The sequence below is a fragment of the Zalophus californianus genome, chromosome 5 (assembly GCF_009762305.2).
Source record: "Zalophus californianus isolate mZalCal1 chromosome 5, mZalCal1.pri.v2, whole genome shotgun sequence".
Lineage (NCBI taxonomy): Eukaryota > Metazoa > Chordata > Mammalia > Carnivora > Otariidae > Zalophus > Zalophus californianus.
The window spans coordinates 43,553,905-43,575,258 of NC_045599.1; the positions used below are offsets into that span (position 1 = coordinate 43,553,905).

The 21,354-nt window shown below is 36.4% G+C and overlaps 1 protein-coding gene across 2 annotated transcripts in view; it reads left to right on the top strand.

The window, feature by feature from the left end:
• RAB3C (RAB3C, member RAS oncogene family) overlaps nucleotides 1–21,354 on the top strand; it is a 289,684-nt gene that overhangs the window by 2,289 nt on the left and 266,041 nt on the right. For both annotated transcript variants that reach the window (XM_027606045.2, XM_027606044.2), the window contains exon 2: nucleotides 16,660–16,887. In XM_027606045.2, the coding sequence (XP_027461846.1) occupies nucleotides 16,660–16,887 (228 nt within the window). The remainder of the gene's footprint in view (nucleotides 1–16,659; nucleotides 16,888–21,354) is intronic.

Here is a 21,354-nt window from a genome sequence, read left to right on the forward strand (position 1 = left end):
AGAATCTGGACAGACAATAAAGGTACAGGCTGTTGTAATCAAGATATATTGGCTTATGATAATTTTCCATTACTGAGGGTACTGCCAGGAGCCAACTGGCTAAATTAATCATATTTGATTATAAGTAAACATTGACAGTAGACTTTACAAGTAGATTGTTAGTATTTAAAGTCAATCTCATATACGCACTGAAGTCTATCAAAATAAATTACTAAAAAAAAACTATGTTGCATCTGAATTTTTATTTTCTTAGAAGAGTTGCTTAGAATGTTCGCAAGGCCATTAAAATGTCATAGACTGTATGAAATTAATGCCTTAGGAAGAATTTAAATTATTTCATATCAACTATGTACTAGGCACTATAATTCTCTATTTTAATCAGAACTTCAATGGAGAATTGTAAAAATAGGTAATAAAATTAGTTTACTTGTGGATAAAGCTATTTTTTATATTGTATTTTATTAATTGGGCTAGATTTTTGAAATTTAAAAATTAAATGTCCAAATTCTATAATGAATTATGTGTATATTTTAAGAAATCAAAGATTATTTTCTGAGGTATATTTAATTAAAACACATTCACTGATTCCATTTAACAAGTAAATTGTTGCTATGATGACTATCAGGTTTTCAAATATATTACTATCAGGGTTTTAAATATATATAATGATAGGAAGAATAAAAACTATAAACATGCCTTATATTTTCTTTAAGTGGCAAGTAATGTCTCAGGACCCACAATCGTATTCCAGGTGACTGTGATACATGAAAATGCAATAAGATAAATAGTTGACATTTCTTTTTTTTTTCCTATTTAGAGACTGAACCACATCATCATTTGAGATATATGCCTCCAATTTTTTACTTAGGTTTTTGAAAAATGAGTCACAAGCAAATCCTCATTGTACAGTTCAATTATCCTAAGACACTCTTTTTCCCATTTAAAAATATTTAGTCCATTTGTTGATGTGAAACAAAACAAGCTCTTTAATTGCTGACTTCTTAATTTACTTATTTTCTTAATTCAAGGAAGCCTTTAAAAAATTATGTAATGTCTTTTAAAAAGCATTTGATGTGCCTGTATAAATAGCTTAGTGGTCTGTTCAAGGTAGTTGTCTTTGATATATGAATTTTTTCTGAAGAATATTTCTCTCTGAATTGAAGCAAAATGAGGGATAATAATTGTTTTTTATAGTGACTATTAAGGTAATACATAATGATAGTCTTGATGTCTATATTTCCTTTGTGACTAAATAACCAGGAATAGCATTTGGTAAGTGTTCCAAATAATGGGTTAGAATTTTAATGCAGGAGATGGTCATTTTGTGTTTTCTCATTCAGTGAGTCCATAAATCCTGAAGGCCAAATGAAATGGGGAATAGCAGTGCTCATGACTTGAGGGCAAAACTCTGGTGAACAAATTGTCATTTGATTCAAGAGCCAGAATGAAGAAATTCTAGTTTATCTAGTGCTTTGTCTGTGCCAAGCACCGTTCCTTGCATTCAGATCTCATTGTGTGTGTGTGTGTGTGTGTGTGTGTTTGTGTGTGAGAGAGAGTGTATGTGTGTAAAATACAAAACAATCCTAGAGGTCACCATTACCCTAATTACAGGCAAGGTACTGGAGCTGATTAAGATTAAATAACTTCTCCAACATGACAGAATCAAAATCTGCCAGATTTCTGTCTAGAAACTCCATGTTCTTTCTTCTATTATTGGGTTCCTCAAGAAGACACACAGAGGTGATGTAAAGAATAAGGGCACTATTGATATAGTTTGATTTATTCATTTTGTTCAGAAGGAAGAAAAATTGTCCTATTTATAAAATAAATTTGTGTAAACTAAACCAATTATTTAAGATGGGCCAATGTTTTAAAAAATTGTTTGATTTCTGTCTCTGGAATTTCAATTTCTTGCAGATTTACTTATTCTCTTGCAGGACCAAAGTGGGATCCATTGTCTCTCACTAAATGCTGGTCGTTAGTGTTGTTATCTTCAAGCTTTCCGGGTCATCTCATAAATGTACAGCCTTCATACTATTTAGGAAATCAAAGAAAAACATTTAACCCAAAGCATGAAGCAGAGTGCCAAAAAAAAAAAAAAAAAAAAGTTGTTTGGCTAAAAATGAGGAGGATTGAAGAAAGAATATAGATGTATGCTGAAGATAAAGTTGAGGTGAAAACTATAATAGATATTAAATACAGTCATGCTTTATACAAAAACAACCTACAAAGGATTAAAATCTAAATATCACTGTTTCATTTGGCTGTGGAAGTACTTGGAATTCTTGCATTTCATTATTGTTGATGCCTAACCAAATCTAGCCTTGTGATGAACCCTTTATAAGAAATGAAAATTTAGTCCTCACCCCTTACAGAAACAGAGAAAACTCCTTGTTGACATTGGAGAAACAAAGACTTTCTGACTCTATTTGAACAAATTCTGGAAGTATCCATCCTTCTTCTGTAAAGGAAAGTGGAGTACAGAAAGGGGAATTACCTGTAGTAAAAATAAAACTTCTATGATGTAAGAATTGTTTTCCATTTCCACTTTTTCATTCTAAGAAGTTGTGGATTTATCACATAGTGTAACCACAGTTTTCCCCTGCCATTCTAAGCTTATACTGGAACTGAAAATTCCCTTTCTTACCATCATATTCCAAGAAAGAAATACATTTTTATGCTAAGGAATGGGTTTTCCTCGGACTGTTGATACACAAAGGACATTCAACCTAAGTATAAACTTAGGTTTATACCTAAGTATAAAGGTATACAACATTTTGAGTTGTATAGGTAATGTTGTATAGGTAAAAGATTATCCAACCATTTTCTCCTGTTTTTCATTCATTAATTGGGTTCAGAGGGTCCAGAGGAACAATCTTAGTAGGTAAGCATGACCTGTGAACATGAAATCTTTTAGATTTACTTGGAATTAGGTAGATTTTAGCATTTTTAATTTATTTATTTACAGTTTTTAGTGACTTATATACATTAAAATGCACAAATTTTAAGTGAACAATTTAATGATTTTTGATAAATATATATACCTTTGTAACACACACTACTATAAAGCTATAGAACATTTCCAACCAACCCCAGAATTTTTTTCATTCATATCTTTTTCCAGTCAATCCCCTAACTTAAAGTCTTAACTTTTTTTTTAATCATAAAGCATAAAGCAGCTTGATTTATTCTAGAAGTTCATGTAGTTCTGTAAAACGGACAATATGAAAATATAGTAGAACATACATTATCTACTCTTGAGTCTTTCTTATTTTTCTGTGTATGGGATTAATCTATGTTGTTGCGTGTATCAATAATCATTCCATTTTATTGATGCATATTAAACTTTTGTATTAATCTACCATACTTCCATACTTGTAAAATCCATTCTCCTGTTGGTGGATTTTGAGGTAATTTCCAGTTTGGGACTGTTATGGTTAAGGCTATAAGCATTATCATATTGGTCTTTTGTAATATGCTTTCATTTTTCCTGGATAAATACCTAAAAGTAGAATTGTTGGGATAAAGGGTAAGTGTATTTTAACTCTATAAAAAAGTCAAATGGTAGTACCATTTTACATTCTTACCAGCAATGCATGAGCATTCTAGTAACTTTATAGTCCTCAACAACATATGGTGTCGATTGTCTTTTAATTTTGGCCACTTTAATGTGTGTTTTGTGGCATCTCATTGTGATTTGAATTTGCATTTTCCTGATGGCCAGTGATTTTGGCATATTTTCATCTATTGGTCATTTGTATATCTTCCTTTTTTTAAGTTTTCTTTAACCATTTGTTCTTTATGGAAGGTTGTTTTATTGTTTACTTGTAGACCTTTATATGAATTTGAAACTAGTTTTTTGTCAGATATATATATAAATACTTACACATATTTAATTTGTTAATGTATATTAATATATATATTTCAAAAATATTTTCTGCCAGTCTGTAGCTTGAATAGTCATACTCTTAATAGTATCTTTTGATGAATATTTTTTAAATTTTGATGAAATCTAGGTTATTCATTATAAGTGGGCTCTCTCTCTCTCTATATATATATATGGACTCTACACTTCCTTTGATTTGTTTGTCTTGACTATGTCCTAAGACCTTACTACATTTATTTATTTCTAGTGTTTTTTTTCCTTTTTTTTAAATTTATTTTATCATGTTATGTCAGTCACCATACAATACATCATTAGTTTTTGATGTAGTGATCCATGATTCATTGTTTTCATAAAGCACCCAGTGCTCCATGCAGTACGTGCCCTCCTTAATACCCATCACCAGGCTAACCCATCCCTCCACCCCCCTCCCCTCTAAAACCCTCAGTTTGTTTCTCAGAGTCCATAGTCTCTCATGGTTCATCTCTCCCTCCGATTCCCCCCCCTTCATTTTTCCCTTCCTTCTACTAATGTCCTCCATGCTGTTCCTTCTGTTCCACAAATAAGTGAAACCATATGATAATTAACTTTCTCTGCTTGACTTATTTCACGTAGCATAATCTCCTCCAGTCCCATCCATGTTAATGTAAAAGTTGGGTATTCATCCTTTCTGATGGCTGAGTGATATTCCATTGTATATATGGACCACATCTTTATCCATTCACCTGTTGAGGGGCTTCTCACCTCTAGTGGGTTTTTTTAGATTGCTTAGGAATTTCTACAGAAACAGTAGTAGCATTTGCAAATAAAGGCAGTTTATTTCTTCCTTTCCAATGACCTCCTTTTTTTCCCCCCTCTATCTCATTCCACAGGGTAAGACTGTCAGTACAATGTTGAGTAGAAATGATGAGTAGACATCCTCATCTTGTTCTCAGTCTTAGGGGGAAAGCCTTACATCTTTCACCATTTAGTATTAACTTAGCTGTAGTTATTTTGTTGTTGTTGCTGTTGTTATTATTGGTATGATACCCTTATTATACTGAGAAAATTTCTTTTTATTCCTAATTTGCTGAATTTGTTTTTAACATTAAATGAGTGTTGAATTTTGTCAAATAGTTTTCCTGCATCTGTTGTGGTGATCGCATAATGAGTCTCCTGTATTTTGTTGGAGTATATTCATTGATTTTTTTAGTTAATCTGGCATTCCTTATATAAACCCCAGTTAGCTATACTGGATTGTTTTTTCTATGTATCACTGGATTCAGTTTGATTATATTTCTTTGAAGATTTTTTGCATTTAAATTCATGATGGATGTTGGTATGTGATTTTCTTGTAATGTTTTTATGATGTTATAATATTGAAGTTATGCAGGCCTTTTAAAACAAACTGAGCAGTTTTCTTTTCTCCACTGTTTTCCAAATGATTTTGGTATCTAAGATTGGTATATTTGGGTTCATAAAGTATTTGATAGAGTTCATAAATGAAGCCATGGGAACCTGGAGTTTTCTTTGTGGAAAAAAAATTTTAAACAACTTCAGTTATCAAAATATATACAAATATCTCTGTCATTCAACTGTCTGTTCTATCTATCTATCTATCTATTCATTGATTGATTGATCTATCACGTATAATTTATCTCCCTTTAGTATACTGTGGTACGCAGAATAACCACCCTCCCTCCTCCAAGGATATCTATGGCCTAATCTCTGGAACAATCCCTGGAATAAATTATATTACAAAGCAAAAGGGACTTAGCAGATGCAGTGAATGTTATGTACTTTAAAATAGGGAAATTAATTTGTATTATCAAGTGGGTCCAATCTAATCACATGAGTTGTTAAGAACAGAGAACTTTCTCTGGCTGCAGTCAGAGAATGGGGAAGAAGGGAAAGTCAGAGATATTCAAAATATTTTTGTTATTTAATTTTTCTAAGATCTATAATGATATCTCCTCTTTCATTTCTATTATTGACAATTTGAATCCCCCCCAACTATCTTACTAGATGTTTATCAATACCATTAATATCTTCAAATAACCAACTTTTGCCTTTGTTAACTTTTTTGTTGCTTATTTTGTATTTTATTGATTTGGGCATTTTAAAAATAACTGTATTACTTATACTTTAGTAGGACCTTCTCTTTATCAGTCTCCTTAGAGTAGAAATTTAGATCACTGAGTTTAAATATTTCTTTTTTTCTAATAAACATAACCATTTAAAATAATAAATCTCTAAGTACTAGTTTAGCTGACACTCACAAATTTCTTAGTGTAGTATTTGCACTGTATTTTATTTCAAACTCTTTGCTCCTTTCTTTGTGCTATTTTCCTTAATCCGTGGGTTTAGAAGTATGTTGTTATTTTCCAAATATCTGCTTACTTTTCAGATATTTTATTGATATTGATGTCTAAGTAACTTCTTTTGCTTGCAAGCCAATGTTGATAATTTCTGTTCAAATGACCATAGCTTTAGGAAGCTTATAGGGCTTGGAGAAAGAATATGTGTACCAATTAGTACAATATGACTCTCATCTATGGTGTTTGCAATAAAAGATGGGTTTTCTTGGTTTTCTTTTGAATGTTGTAATTCATTGAGCACTTGTTTTAGTGGTAGGACTGATGAAAAGGGACAACAGGAACACAGTACACCTGGGGATGTGAATGCTCATTTATAACTGCATGGATGGGCTTGTTTTTTTGTAGTAAATAGTAGCAACAGCTTTTGAATGAAAAGCTGGGATGATTGTAACTAGCAAAGTGGCTCTGTAAGTCATTCTAATTGGTGGACCTGCACAGTATAGAAACACAAGTACATAAACTACTAACCCACCAAGTTTCTCAAGAACGGGATATTTGCCCCTATACGTGACCTACCTTGATGAATGGAATAAGGGAAGAGAAATGTCAGGATTTGTAAGAAATCTTTATAGCAAATCTCTGTAGGTATTTTTAAAGGGCTTACGTCTTTAAAATAATTTTTAATATTTTTCGATGTTTAATATATTTACAATGTTTAATGTTTTAAAATGTTTAGTGATAAAAATTCCTTAGGCAATACATATATTAATACTAAAATTTAGGCTTTTTTTCCCCCAGTGGGAATTTTTAGAGTATTTTACTAGGTATTTTTAAGAGAGGCTTTTCGTTATACCACAGAGTAGTGGGTATATCTATTCTGTTTAGTTTTTATTTTCTTCTCAGGAAGAGGTATTCTTACAAGAGATATTCTTTATTTTGTAGTTTCTACATGGACACTGGCCTCCTGTAGCTGTCAGGTGCTTTCTTATGGAGTGAGGAGAAGTAAAGTCCAATTGTGTGTTATTTTTAAAAATGACTGATGGAGAAAGTCAAGGCCAACTCCCACAGAGCTGAGCAGAACAGAGCCACATTTGCTCTGAGAACATGATTACTGCTTCTTACAATCCATACCTCCTCATACTCTGACAGAGACCTCACCCTGAGTTATATTACTGGCCCTTAGAAGGTTCTGGATCTTACCATAGCTAAGATAATTAACACACTTTTTCAGAAATCAGCTTATCTAAGCAGGCTGGGCATTCTCGAGTGTAGACTTCTTTGCAAAGTCAACATTATCGTGATGAGATCTGTTGTCACTCTTGGCAGAAGGGGAGTCTGGTGAAGACAGCAACTGGTGGAGAGTGCTAGGATCCCATTTTCCACATCCTGGGGATCTCAGCTTAAATGTCAGATTACTCGGTCTCCTCTTACATCTATCCCTGACACCTTGACAATGTACACCTGCCCTGGCTTCCATGTGGACATTTGCTAACCCAATGAATTCTAAACCTGACTGGTCAAAAGAACCACATGGGGTGCTTAAAAATTATGGATGCCTGGGCCCACATTGGCTATTTTAATTCTGTAGAATTCAGGTACATTTCCCTAGTTTTGGGAATCTCAGATCTAGTGTATCCTATGAGAATTTAGTTTTGTATTCCTGAATAAAAATGTATCCAACTAGAGAGAGCAGGTATTTGAGAACACCATGTCTGCTCTTTCTTGCTCCCAAGAAATTAAGAGAAAGCTTATGTATATTTTATTCATGTCCATGAGAAAAGTTTTAAATGATTCTTTACATTTTGTTGCTAAGAGAGGGTCCCTTTCATTTTTATAAACTGACAAATTGACATCTGCATATAGGAGTATAGATGTCAAGAATACTTGATTTTTAAAATATTTTAATCTCCGTTTTGTTTTAAAAGAGTTGTATACAGAGAATATGGTTTCTTGGCCATGTGGGGTCAGAGAGGGATGTGGGGCTTGGATTTTCAGCCATTCCCCCTGTTTGCATGCCCTAGTCAGGGTGACCAGCCATCTCAGCTTTTTGGTTTTAGCTGAAAGTCCTGCAGTGTCCCATGAAATCCCTCAGTCTCAGGAAAACCAGGAGAGTTGGTCACTCTAGCCATACCACATAATCAAGACACCTGGCATCTCCAGTCCCCAGGCCATTTCAGGCTCTGTAGGTTAAGAGTTCTTATGCAGACCTGAGATTCCCTTTTCTTTAGTCATTCACTTCCAAATCCCAAACTTGTGTTGCTCTTTCTTTTCTACTTCTCCTTTTCTATATGGAATTTCACTTTAGTGACAAACCCTTGCTCTTTTAGAAGGTTTTTGGGAAAGGATGGAGTTAACCAGATAATATGCATGATACTATATATATATATATATATATAGTTTGTAAGCCTCTTAATGAGTTCTCACCTTGAAATAATGATATTGTGGACTTTTAAAAATCTATTATTATTGCAGTATAATTGACATACAACATTGTGTAATTTTAAGGTATATAACATGTTGATTTGATACATTTATATATTGTACTATGATTACCACTGTGGAATTAGCTAACACCTCTATCAGGTCATGTAACTGTCATTTCTTTTATGTGGTGGTAACAATTAAGATCTAGTCTCTTGGCAACCTTGAAGTGTATGATACAGTATTGGTGTTTATGATGGTATTGTGGACTTTGATGATTTACCAAATTTAGTATCAGAAATTAGGTTGAACTTCATTTAAAGCCAACAGTAAAGCCACATAAGAGGAGTTTCCCCACAATTCTTTTGCAATCCTGGAGCTTCCTTTCTCATGCTTTTCTTACCATGTATTACTCAAATTCTGCCCCCTTATGAGTCTAGACATGAAACTCTCTCCCAGTTTCTACAAAAGTCCATTCACGCCCAAGAGTTTCATGATTTTAGTAACATTGTGTGGCCACAATGTCACAGGATAGGTCCTACCACAGGGCATATGGCCATTGGCCACATTCCCTTCCCCATAGCCTCTACAGACCACAGAACACTTCTATCTGTACACAGGCCTCAGCTTCTATCCTGAGAGGTATTTTGATGAGTGCTCTTTGTTCCATGCCATAGTATTTGTAAGGAAAGAGTTAGGTGTTTATCTCAGTAATTATGAAACTCTACAGAGTGGAAGTGTTGGGCATCAAACCTCGTGTCCTCTAAGGTTAGGAAATGAGAAGAAGCATATTCTGTAAAATTGACCATTTCCATTTTCAGAGAGTAGTGTCAATGTTAGTTGGAGAAGAAAGTGAATGACTTTAATTAAGGATCTAGCACATGCCAACAATTTTACTTTGATGATCTTACTACAATTCCTATTTTATAGGTAAGGAAATTATAGTTTAGCATAGTTTAAAAAATAACAAAATATCAAAGACCTTGACCAAGTTTACACAAGTAGCACACTTGGGATTCCTTCTCAGGCAGCCTGACCATACAGTATGTACTCTTTACCCATATTCACATCACACCAAGAATATAGAATTTTATTTTCACAGATGTATCTGCATGTACATAATTTCAGAACTGCTAGCAAAGAAGTGGAATCTTGTTTTCCAACCTTTCTTCATGCTGTGATTTATTAGGCATGGATTAGTATTAGCTACGGTGCTCATCAGCATTGCAGGACTGCACTAATGACCCTCTGGCTTCAGCATTCATGAGGATGTGCAGGCACTGCTGGGACCAGGGTTCTACTTTATTGCAGCTGTCAGGATTATATCCTACCAATCTGGAGAGCTCTCCCAGCCATGTGGTTCCCTTCCCAGAAAACCTTGTTTACACTCTTCTCTCTCTGTGGACTGGGCATCCCCTCTACTGTGCTGCTGCACAGCCCCCATACATGCTCCCTCTCCCTCTGGGAACACTCTGTAACTATACCAGGAGTGAACTCCAGTGTGGGCTGGAGAACAGTGGTCTTCAATACTAGTAGGAATTGTTTTTACATGGTTTGATACGCTTCGTTTTTCTATATACATCTAGATTTCCAAGATTAAAAAACCATTATAATGAATTTTAAAATATATCAAGATTAGATCATGCCTTTCTTCAACAAAGGAATAGATTTTTTTCTAGAAGCAAAGAGTCTGAAAAATACCTCCTCCAATATTTTCCTCTGTGGTTGGAATTTGAGGCTCGCTAGTTTGGTGAAGAGAAGAGTGAACTAGCTGAACCCAAATGTGTTGAAGAACACATTTGGTCCAGGTAATGAGGGCTCAGTACACATGCTGAGAGAAATCAGGATAACCTACTGAAAAACAAGGACCCCTCTACCAAAATTTCCTCTTAAATACTCTTACCTTAATTTCTTCTTCAGAATGGGGATAATGACTTCTGGTTTCCACTCCAGTGCATAAGGAGCTTGGAAGTTGTTACTCCCATCCTCACATAAGAAATAAACTACACAAAATGAAAATTACCAACTCTTAGGTTCATTAGAGAATTGAGGTCAGAGAGAAAAATGCTGCCCCTTAGATAGGAGAGACTGATAACCTGATAAAGAAAATCACAAATGCCTGGAACAGAAACTCCCATGAGAACCACTACTGGGGTAGGAAAACCTGAACTGTAATTGATGAGATTCTGGTGGCTCAGGGTGGACAAGTCCAAGAGATAAAAGCTCCAGGGGGTGCAGTTTGGGGGAGGGCACACTTGTGTGAATTTTACCCTCGGGACCCCTGTCAAGTTCTCACAGTGAGGGTTAGAGAAAATCCCCTCATGCTTTTGGCAGGGGGAGGGAGAAGGAGCCCTTTTTAAATACACCCAGAGCATACTGTTTTGCTAACATGGGGGTACTAATAGATAGTGATATACTGGAGCAGTGACAGGATCAGGTGTGATCATGTGTGGAAAGCACGCAGTACAGTGCCTGTAAGGGCTGTTATTGTGGTGATTTTACCATTTAACATAAGCTGAAAGTTTTACTCATCTACGAGAGAAGCTATCCAGGAGATGGGGATCCAGAGATGGGCTGAAAGGAGTACTGTAAAATGTAGCTTAAGCAACGCCTTTAAAATATACAGTGATTTACATCTTGGAAGCATTAATATCATTTGGCATACCGTCATATACACTCTCCCCTGAGTCCTGTGAAAGAGTAATTCACTCCCTGCTGACACAAAGAAAAGAGACAAGGGCAATTTCTGAGTGCTGCCCTACTTTTCCAGGCCGTTTGCTTCAGAGCCAGTGTTCGACTTTGAATTGTCTAGTGCCTTGGCTGCTTCCAGTTTCCTGGACAGTATCTTCTCAGCTCAGTGGTGATGTGTCCACAGTGACATGAGAAGTATTTTATTGCTTCTCCCCTGGCTCATTTCAGAGCCAAGAGCAGCAGACAACACACACACACACACACACACACACACACACACACACACACACACACACACACACACACACGGAGAAATTGCTGGCCAGAGACTGCAAAGAGCATCACAATTCTGGTCCATTCCGAGAGACAAACAGGGAGGCAACGAATTGCACAGACCAAGACCTTCCCCAGGAGAAATCATCTGGGGGCCAGATGATGGACATTCGGGAACCTAACTTTTCATATTTTCCTGGTTGGTTTTAAAATTTTAGTTTTGACTTTAGAGTTCTCAGGAATAATTCTTTTTATTATGATTTTTCTTTTTTTCCCAGGCAACAATGATAAAGATTTGAAACTACTTGATGTATTTCTATACTTCCAATACATACACCCCATCCTCATTTTCATCCTTCCAGTTTCAAAGAACTGCATGTCCTTTTCTGGATAATTTACCCTCGTTCATCTTCCCATTGACCCTCAGGCTGATATCACTAGAAGTAGTGGGAATGTAGTACATTTAAAATAACTTCTTTTTGTTTTTCTCATGAGATCCACAAAATAGCTTAGTGTAGTTTAGATTCTTAAGTGCCCAGAGGAATCCCTGAAAGTAATTTGCTTTTCCCATTTATTTTGAAAAACAAATGTCAAAAATTCTGAAGTAGTCTGTGATTGCATGTGTTAGTCAGAAGTAATCTGTTTGGTCCCTAGTCAGTAGGACTTCTGGGGAAACTAGAATTGAAATTAAAACTGGCACATCAATTAAATCCAGGATCTGTTCACCTGTTGTTGAACCAAGGCACACCTAATTGTTTCCCAGTGCACCAAGTCCCAGAGGTTAAGGCTTTGCTTTAAGTTTGCCAAATTCCTTGATGACCTATTGTAGAGGTCTCATCTATAGATTTATATATATTCAGGGTAAAAGGTTTATTGTTTTTTGTCTACAAACTGATTAGCATTTTGATCAGAGCCTTAAATGAATATGTAAAATGCATACTGATCAGACTTAGGAATGGCATATCTGGAAGAGATAACCAATGTTTTTGATGAAAAGACATAAAATTATCAGATCAGAATTGAATTGTAAATCAAAACAAACAAGAGGAAATGTAACAGGGTACATATAAATGTTGGCATTTCCATTAAAAAAAATCAATTGCCCAAGTATAGAATGGGGATAGAGGAGACCTATGTTTATTACAGTTAATGTGAAAAACGTCCTGAGCATTTGAGGAGACCTAATTAAGTGAGCTGTGATAAAATATAATAGTCGCATTTTACTCTGCCCTACTGTATCTGGAATATTGTGACCAATTTCAGGAGCCACACATGGGTCTTTGACATCTGGAGAGATGTCAGTTAATCTAGCAGGATATGGGGGATTTTTCCGACATGACTTGTGTGGGGAAAAGTGTAAGGCAATTGGGATCATTCAAGTGAGAGGAAGTGTATGGGGCTGTGATTTGTTCCTTCAGTCACCTCAAGTTCTCTCAGATGGGAGAGGAATCAGCTCCCTTGATTTATAAGGCAGAATCCAGAACACATGGGAAGAAGCTATAGGGAAGGAGATTTTAACTTTAAGAAAGAAATTTATAAAAATTGCAGTTGTTCGGCAATGGAATATGGTACTTCACAACCTCGTAGTAAACTTTTTGTCACTCTGTGTGAAGGGCCCAGCTAGAATACTAACTTGAGATGTTGAGATGCCAGCAGAAGGAACTCTTGGAATGAGGAGAAGGTTGGACTACTTTGAAGATTCTTTCCAACTCCCTGATTTTTTTGAATTAATTCAAGATTAATGCAATTTAAAGAGTCACCTTTTATCAAGAGTTATCTTTTATGAAATCTGATTTACTTTCTGGGAGGTTACTTCATATGTACTCATGTTTTCAAATATCAGCTATATTTTTCCATGAAAACTATGAAAATGTTCACACGACTTAGTATTTAGAAGTGTCAATAAATTGACATAGTGAAGACAAGTGTCTTTGACATTCATATGCTGTCAAACTGCTTCATTTCCATTCTCATTAAGATTAGGGAAATTTCTTTCTCAATCCTCTGGGCCAGGATGTATTTCATCATTCTGAATTTTAATGAAAGACCTATGCATTCCCAATGCACATTTTTTTTGGTTCTTTGTGAATCTTACTGTGTATATAAATCAAAAAATAGTTAAAAAAAATTATCTCCAAGAATAGCATGTTAGGAAACTCTTCTAATTAGTCCTGTAGAGGCTCTGGATACACCTGTTTACCAGCTTTGTCCTCCTTCATCCTAGACACCTTCTGTGCTCCCACCACCTTCTTTGCTACTGACACTGCAGGGTATATCAGCCCTTGAAATTAAACATCCTCAATTTCTCATCCCAGAGAAAGCCCCAATATGGTTTTCTCCATCTAAATCTCTATAACTATATTCAAAAAGTCTCTGTATTGATGATGTTGATATTGCTGCAGGTTTTGTAATCCACTTTTGGAATAGGATTTGGGATTGATAGCAGCTGTCAGTCACATTTTCTTGTGAGGCATCCTGGAGATCCACAGGACTCAGTTGGATACCACCCTATAGTGATGGGATGCAATATATGGTAGGCTATCAGGCTGAGTATGGGCAGCTCTAGGAAAGTTGTAGTGTCTATTTTCTGACTGTGGCTTAGCTGAACATTCTTAACCCAGAACCTAGCATCTGGGCCGGTTCCTATAAAAGATCTTAATAAAGGCCATTTGCAGGCTTGGCTGAACTTAGCACTTCCATAGGGAGGAGGGTTGTATTAATTGGTGAAAGGACTATGTTTTTGGGAATGGGGGTGCCACATGAAACAGTTTCCTGACTTTCTGGGGCGTCAGAAGTCATCAGAGCAAGACATCGTTGTTCAAACTTATTGTCCACAGTTATAATCCTGTTTTTGTCCTTGGCTGGCTGCTTGTGTTGGGGGAGGTTTACTTTAGCATGTAGATGCCTGGGCCAGAAGGGAAAATCATATCTGCCTGTTGTAGTGGCCCAGTTTCGCTCACCAGCACTCATTCCAAGTTGTAATTATTGAAGACATCGGTGTGGTTACATGGACTTAAAAAGACAAATGCTTAAGCTGATATTTAATAAGTGTGCAATGTAATCAAAATTTGTATTGCCCTTAAATTTAATAATACATACAGATTTTCTGTTTGTCCTTATTCCTATATTCTTATACATATAATTATGTTCTCTTACTGGCACTAAGTATCTGTAGAAAGAGGATATATTTATCTCACCATCTCCTTTTCCCCCTTTGCCTTAATTGTTTATAAACACAACGCATGTGACTTGAACAGCTGATGCTGTCTTAGATGAGGTTGAGCACTATTTACTGTTTCAAGCATTCTACTATCTTCTTAGGCTTCTCTCTTGGCCACCTTCCCCAAGAGAAAGATAATTATTCATCAGATTTTATTGGAAATGAAAAAAAGACTATCTGTCTAGCCTAGCACTGCGCAATAGAATTTTCTGCAGTTATGCCAGTGCCCTGTACCTGTCTGTCCAGTATTGTTGCTCCTGGCCACCTGTGGCTATTGTCTATTGTGCACATGAAATGTTGCCAGTGTGACTAGGGAAATGAATTTTAAATTTTATGTGATTTTAATTAATTTAAATATAAGGAGGTATTTGTGACTAGTGGCTAATATGTTGGGGTATGTTGGATACCACAGCAATTGCCAAAGAATTCATAGCATCAGAAAATGTAAGTAAATGCACTAATCAGTGCGATTCACCATCTAAACACTTCTTTTGAGCCGAATGGCACTTAGAAGTAATGCGGCATCACTGGGTACCAGGGTGGCTCAGTTGGTTGAGTGTCCTACTCTTGGTTTTGGTTCAGGTCATGATCTCAGTATCGTGGGTTCGAGCCCCACCTTAGCTCCATGCTTAGCCCAGAGTCTGCTTGAGATTCTCTCCCTCTCCCTCCCCTTTTGCTCCTCCTGCTGCTTGCTCTCTCTCTCTCTCTCTCTCCCTAAAATAAATGAATAAAATCCTTAAGAAGTAAGGCAGCATCAACTTTGGTGATATTAAGGTGATCATCAAAAAAGTGAGAAAAAAATCAACACCCATATAAAGCATTTATAATTAATAATAAATATCATTCTCTATGCTATGCTAGGTGCTTCACATATCCGCTTTACAGATATATCATCTATTCTTTTACAAATGCTCCAAGTTAGATAATATTTTTTTCCCATTTCATGTAAGAGAAAAAACTGAGACACACTATTTTAAAATAATAAGCCAACCCAAAGTCACACAGCCAGGAAATGGTAGAGCCAAGGTTTGAACCCAGCTAGGATTCTTCAGTGTTGCATTTCATAATGAATATTTCCTACATTGTCTTTTAGAGCACATGTGCATATTTCCCTAGTCATCATTGAAAGCTAGAGTAGAGGTTAAGAATGTGAGCCCTGTCATGACATTACCTGATTTGAATTCTCTCTTCTACTACTCATCACCTGTGTGAACTTGAGCACATTACTTAATAACTCTGAGCCTCAATTTTCTCATTTGCATATGAACCTACTTCACTGGGTTGTTGTTAGGGTTAAATAAGTTTCTCACAGTGTTTGAACTATAAATACTTGCCATCGTCATTTTTAATTTGAAGGGACTGCCATTTATTTTAGGATGTTGCTTTAATGTGATGTTAATAGATGAAATAGACACATGCTTTGGGTGCACTTTCCTAGGAAATAAGAGAGACTCTAATATTCAGATAATTCAGTAAGAAACACCATGCTGTTCATACACTAGTGTGTCCATCACTGGGATTATAAAGTTTCAGAGCCCACATGCTCTGGCCAGTTCCTCATATCTTTGCTTTTCATGTAACCCTTATAGATGTCTCCTTTGGTGTCTTTGATTGATTGGTTCTGAATGCTGAGCAGTGACAAACACCAACACAGCTGGAAAGAGCTGTAAGATTTGCTCTTCTGTCTTCCAGCAGGCAATTATTGCCATGGATACCAGCATCAGAGGAAAACTGGGGAGGATGCTCAACTGGTCTCCTGAGTGGTCTGACATCTGTTTCTGGCAAGGCCAATAATGGATGTGCTGCTAGCTTCATATCAAATGGAAGACTGATCCACATCTCTCTCTTGCTCTCTCTCTTTTTTTTAACCACAGATGGCCTCTTCCCAAGATGCCCGGTATGGCCAGAAAGACTCCTCTGATCAGAACTTTGACTACATGTTCAAATTGCTCATCATCGGCAATAGCAGTGTGGGGAAAACATCTTTCCTGTTCCGTTATGCGGATGACTCCTTTACATCTGCATTCGTCAGCACAGTTGGGATCGATTTCAAAGTAAAAACCGTATTCAAAAATGAAAAGAGAATCAAGCTTCAGATTTGGGTAAGTGACTTTGAAATGACAATGTTCTTCAGTCTAGGACATTGAACATAGATGTATTTAAGGGAAATGCTTTCTGCCTTGTTCTGTCCCCATGGCGTCCATAGCTTCCATTTCCAGGTTCTTTGCTTGGAAAATTCTATTCTGTTTCAAAGATAGTAGAGTGATGCCTCTTTAAGGTATGGAGGCTAAATTATGCCTTGTTGTCAAATGATCCTTCTTAGAGTCTTCAGAAGAAAGGAAATCCAATTATGTGTTGTGCTGGTGGTAGAAGGAACAATCAGTGAGAAGCTATGCTCTGCCTTTTATCATCTGTATGACCTTGAACAAGTCTGTGCAGCCCTCAATTCCACTTTTGTAATCTCCAAAATAGGCAAAGTCAATCTAGCCTTTTAGGTCATAGGAAGCATGCTGTCCTGGGCACTATAAAGAAGAAGGTAAATGATCATACATAGAGAAAACTTAGGTTTGGTCCCTTTATAAAGCTCCAGATAAAACTTTGAACATGGTCTATTTATACTTCACAGACTGTTTTCTCAGCTCTATGAGTTATGTTTATGTATACAAACAAAACAAAACAAAACAAATGCGATAAAATATTTACTTTAAACAAGGTTTTCCTCTAAGCAGAAGGTTTCCCAATAAGTTTTGAGACCATTTGGCTAACTTTCTGCCTCTTTCCACTGCTGCAGAAGATCAAAATTTCTTTAACTAAATGTTGGGAGAGAATGGAGAATAGCAAGTGAGAAACAGAAAAAAAAACTGTATGTGGGTAACAGGTTCAAGGTAATATAAGAATGAAGTGAAAATTAGTCATACCATACCAAGAGAGAATTATGTAGTAAGGATTTTTTTGTATATCATGTAATATATGGGTACAATGGTGTGGAACATTTCCACAGTAAGTTTTGACTCCTTTTTCCTGTTTATTTGTGCCTCTGCCACTCAAATTGACTTGAGCTATAAAAAGGCATTTGCTCCCAAGAGGTGTTTTCTATCTTCTTCTGAGACATTTCTGATACCTACTACCATTCTGTGCTGGCCCCAGGGTTGATCTTTAGCACTGATGATAAATCTCCTTCCTCAAATAGGGAGAGCTGAAAGAAAGATAAATCCCAGAGTGTAGCATTTAAACTTTTCTAAAAAATAAATAACACTATTAAAATATCTGTATAAACTGAATGACCTTTAAGTATCTTAAAGCTCTTAGGAGTAAATTTAAAGATGTAGGTATGTACACAGACAGGTATCCTTCTAGGAAGTTTACAATAGACTCTTACTCTTTTTCTTCTTTTAACTCTGGAGTCTTCCAAGTCTAATTAGAACTGGTGTAAGAGCTTGGAAAAGTAGTCCCCTTCACTACTCTTCCAGTCCCCAAAGTCATTTTTGTTGAGAGGGTCCCTCTTTGGAACTTAAACACACAGTTCTGTCTATGGAGACAGAAAGAGCTATGTTCATTGCTTCACATTTGGGTCCTGATTTATTTTCTTCCTTTTGAGCCTTAGGCAATCCACTGTCATTATCGAAATAACTTTTATATTCAGGTTTAAGAAAGGCCCCTTAACTCTGAGAAGCTTTGGTGAATTGAAAATTAAATTAATTTTGTAACCAGACATCTCTAAATTCTCTGACCGTGTTTTTTCTGCTACTAAAAGAACATTCCTTTGGCTGACAGCTCCTAGTTTCTCCTCACTGCTTTATACCTTACAGATGCTTAAAGATGGCTGTTGTGATCATTTAGGTAAAACATCAACGTAGTCTAATAATCTCTAGCAACTTCTCAATCTAGGTTTTTAACAGAAATGTAGTGGTACATAATTATCTGTTCTTAATGTAAAACAGATATATTTCAAATAATATAAATGGTTTTTGAGAATTATAAAGTATTTCATATTTAAAAACGTATTTTCTTCAAAACAATCAATGCCAGTACCAGACCAGAGCTGATTCATTGACCTTTCTGGGGGGGTTGAAATGAAGTTACTTCTGTGTAAGTCTTACTCATGGATGAAAATTGCTCTTCTTTAAGCCACTCTAAGCTTAACTCAGATCTTTCAGCTGCCTCCACACTCATACTTCCTCATGCTTCTCACCTCCCCATCACTTTACTCAAAAAGCCCTGACATACAACTCTCTTTAAATTTGTCTCTAATCTTCTATAATCCACCATTCTTCCAAAACCTTCAACTCTCTTCACAGCCCAGTTCAGCCCAGGACTTCATTCAAGGGCTTCCATTCTCTCATTCTGTGGATAGCTGCACTCCCTCAGGGGTCAGCCACTCAGGAATCCTCCACCTTGCCCTCTCCTTAGTCACAACAGTAGTTTGATGGTCACTGTTATCTTCATAATTAAAGCTGTCTCATTTCTTCCTCTTTAGGGTTATTAAGAACTCTTAATGTATCTATGATTCTAGGGATGTGAATTTGGATTTTGTGCTACTGTATACCAACTGGTCTACTAGACTGTGAAACATTCAAAAGAAGTACTATAAAAAGATTTTGTGCTCACTGAACTTATAGTTGGTTGGAAAAAGAAATTAACATTCATGGAGTAATTATAAACTTCTATAAGCAAATACCAACTGTGTAAGTATTATAGGTAACTGGCATTTATTGAACATCTGCCATATGCCAGGCATTATCTTTGCTTTAGCTCTAATTCCCACAACAATCCAACTTTGCATTTATTATTATTATTATTCTTATTTGCCTTGAGAAATCTGAAGGTAAGGCAAGTTTAGTAGCTTGCCCAAGATGATGTGATGAGTGGCTGATTCCAGGATGGGTCTATCAGATACTAATGCTTGGGCTTGTTCCCCTTTACCAAGCTGCCATAATCAAGTCTTCTTGAATATGGTGGTGTTTTCGTGAAGATGGCAATCTTAAATGATGGCAATCTTAAATGAAGAAAATTTTGAAGAAGTTTGGCCATTTTAATGAATTTAGGCATGCCGAGGATGATAGGATAAAGAGTAATAGGGTGAAAACCAACCAACAAACAAAAAAACCCACCAAAAACCAAAAGAGTAATAGGGTGGTATGCCTAAGTATAGGTATAACTATAGTAATTCTAGGGATCTTTGCTTTATGCTGTCATGTAAGTATGTTGGAAAATATTTAGCTGTGTACAGTTTTTAGCATTTAGTATTTCAACAAATCATTTATTTGGGAATATATTTGGCATTGATGGTTTTTTATCTCGTAGTATTTTAATAACCAATTAACTATTTCTCCCAGCTTATGGTATTTTTATGTACTTACATTAATTTGTAACTGACTCTTTCGGGTATCCACAATCATCTTAGCTTATACTGCAAAGTCTGTTCCTCCTCACACTTCTGACACCAAATGTGTGGGTTTTCTAAACCAGTCAATTCTTCAGCTCTCTGTAGACATCAACTAGCTGTCTTACAATTTAATTCAATTCTGATACTAACTATGTGGAGTTAGCACAGACCCCAGAGATAAAGGGCCCCATTCCGCCACACTGCCCTCTCTCACTTCAGACTCCACTCACAAGTCTGGGCTACCTATGCTTCTGATTCTGACCTACAAGCTCTAAATGGGGGGGGGGTCCCATTACTCCACCCCTCAGAGTCGATAATTTGTTAGAATAGCTCACAGTTCACTTACTATTACCTGTTTATTATAAATGATAGAACTCAGTAGCAGCCAAACAGGAGAGAAGAATAGGGCAGTTTCAGGGAAGGAAGGTAGACGCAGCTTCCATGCCCTCTCTGGGCATGCCATACTCCCAGCACCTTGATGTGTTCACCAACCCAGAAGCTCTCTGAACCTCATCTTTTAGGATATTTATGGAGCTTCTGTTACATCAGCATTGTTGATTAAATCATTGGCTATTGGCGATTAACTCAGTCTCCAGTACCTCTCCCCTCCCAGAGGTTGGGGTTGGGGTTGGGCACTGAAAGTTCCATATCTTTACCCAGACAGGCTGAGGTTGTTGATATGATTCTGATTACTTTATTAGTTTTAAACTGTCCATGAGTAGGACTATTTCCAGGTTAGGAAACCAAGACATAGGGAGGATAAATATTTGGCCTTACCTTACAATCAGTGCCAGAGCAGGTCTCCCACTAGTTGAGCCAGTCTGATTCCTACTATACCAAGTTCACCATCAACTCAAGGTAAGTGCTACATTGTGACCACTGTGATGAATCTGCTTGGTTGCCAGTGGAATCCACCAGGCACAGGAACATCAAACTTAAGGCCAGATTTCAAGTAGTATTTCTAATATGTCAGGAGGAGGAGCCTGGGTAGGAAGACTCCCCTGTTTTCCTCTCAATGGTTTGCTTTTGCCTGTGCTGCATAGGGGTTTTCTGAGTCTACAAACTGGATTGCTTACTGGATTTTTAACAGTCCACATTCAAATAAAGCATTTTAACAGCTACTAGAAAACACTGACATTTCTTCCTGGGCATGTTACACTTGCTCTGTGTGGAAGTTCATTAC